Raw genomic sequence first — 1,403 nt, forward strand, 5'->3', positions numbered from 1 at the left:
TAATGATATATAATATTTAAATTATTTATAACGTTTTTATTATATTGATACGAGTGTTATTACACAATCATTTTGTTTTTAACACGATTTTATACCTATTTGTTCAAGGTATTAATTGTTTTAAAGCGTCTTGTATAATTTGTTGTCATATCACTATAAAAATTTATGGTAATATAACTTTAATTATAATAAATAATAGTATATCCAAAAATTTTTAATAAAATAATTATAAAAAAACTTATTGTTTTAATGGTTTCAAAGACAAATTTTATAATTTTGATAATAGTTACTATTTATAGACTAGATTGAATTTGATTGATCGGGGTTTTTTTCACTCGCAATTTATCCTTAAAATGTTATGACGTGGCGGCTCTAGAGCGTTCTTTTTGTTATTCAACAAACAAAAATTACACAAAACTTAAAACCAAAATCGAGAAACATGTCCTAATCGGAACTGCGCTAATTATATTTTTTTCAAATTTTGTTCTATTTCGGGCTGTAAAAATTGACTCCCAAAGGTATATTGATAAATTTATAAAAAAATCATTTTATTTTGATATATTAGAATGTTCTTTTTACGTATTAATAACAATAAAATATTTTATATTATTATAAACTTATGTTGTATGATAATTATAATTTGATAATTATGAATTTGTTTGTTATGCATTGATTGGTTTATTATTAAATTGTTATTTAGATTGTAATTATTTCAATATGTAATTTTAATTTAAACTGACTTAATGTGTCACATTTTTAAAATATAGCAACAAAAAACTTAATTACGCAGTTCTTTTCACTGGTACTTCTCCATAGTTTACGTTGAATGTGGTCAATGAAATAACTTTAGCATAGGAAGCACAATTAGTAGTAGTCACCACATAAGCACCATTATCTCTGTAAAATACGGGAATTCTGACCAATGGACTTGGTTTAGTAACTCTACCACATCCACCAACAGCTCTACATCCATCATCCGAATCTGTTATATAGAAATAAGTGATCATATAGTCTCCTCTTTTACTGTTCAAGTCTTCTTCTTTAACCTTCAAATTTTCTTGATTCATAGTGTAACATTCCTCAGCATCTACCATATCATAATCGCCAAGCTCATATCCCCACATGGTTATAGCGTGACCGCCTCCATTTATATAGTTTATATTAAGACCCATTGGTGTACCTCTTTTGAAATGTGGTACTACTGTATTTTTAATGTAGTTAATGTAATACTCTCTTCCCTAATCTCTTGGGAGATAATTATCTGCAGCAATTTTGGATTTTCTTTCGAATCCGATATAATCAATGTATCTGAAACCTCTCTCATAATATGTGTCATATAGTAAGTAGTCTCCTCCGGTGAAGAACCAATTCAGTGCTTGACCAACAAAGATATCCATCATCAG

The 1,403-nt window shown here is 27.4% G+C and overlaps 1 protein-coding gene across 1 annotated transcript; it reads right to left on the reverse strand.

Moving 5' to 3' along the window:
• Positions 1 to 782: 782 nt before the first annotated feature.
• On the reverse strand, positions 783 to 1,172 carry EIN_028730 (hypothetical protein; the record flags this gene model as incomplete). The annotated part of the gene is made up of 1 exon (XM_004253801.1): positions 783 to 1,172. One exon carries the CDS (start codon positions 1,170 to 1,172, stop codon positions 783 to 785), a length of 390 nt encoding a protein of 129 aa, XP_004253849.1.
• Between the last annotated feature and the right edge of the window lie 231 nt (positions 1,173 to 1,403).

The sequence above is a fragment of the Entamoeba invadens genome (genome assembly GCF_000330505.1).
Source record: "Entamoeba invadens IP1 unplaced genomic scaffold scaff_1105074724875, whole genome shotgun sequence".
Lineage (NCBI taxonomy): Eukaryota > Evosea > Mastigamoebida > Endamoebidae > Entamoeba > Entamoeba invadens.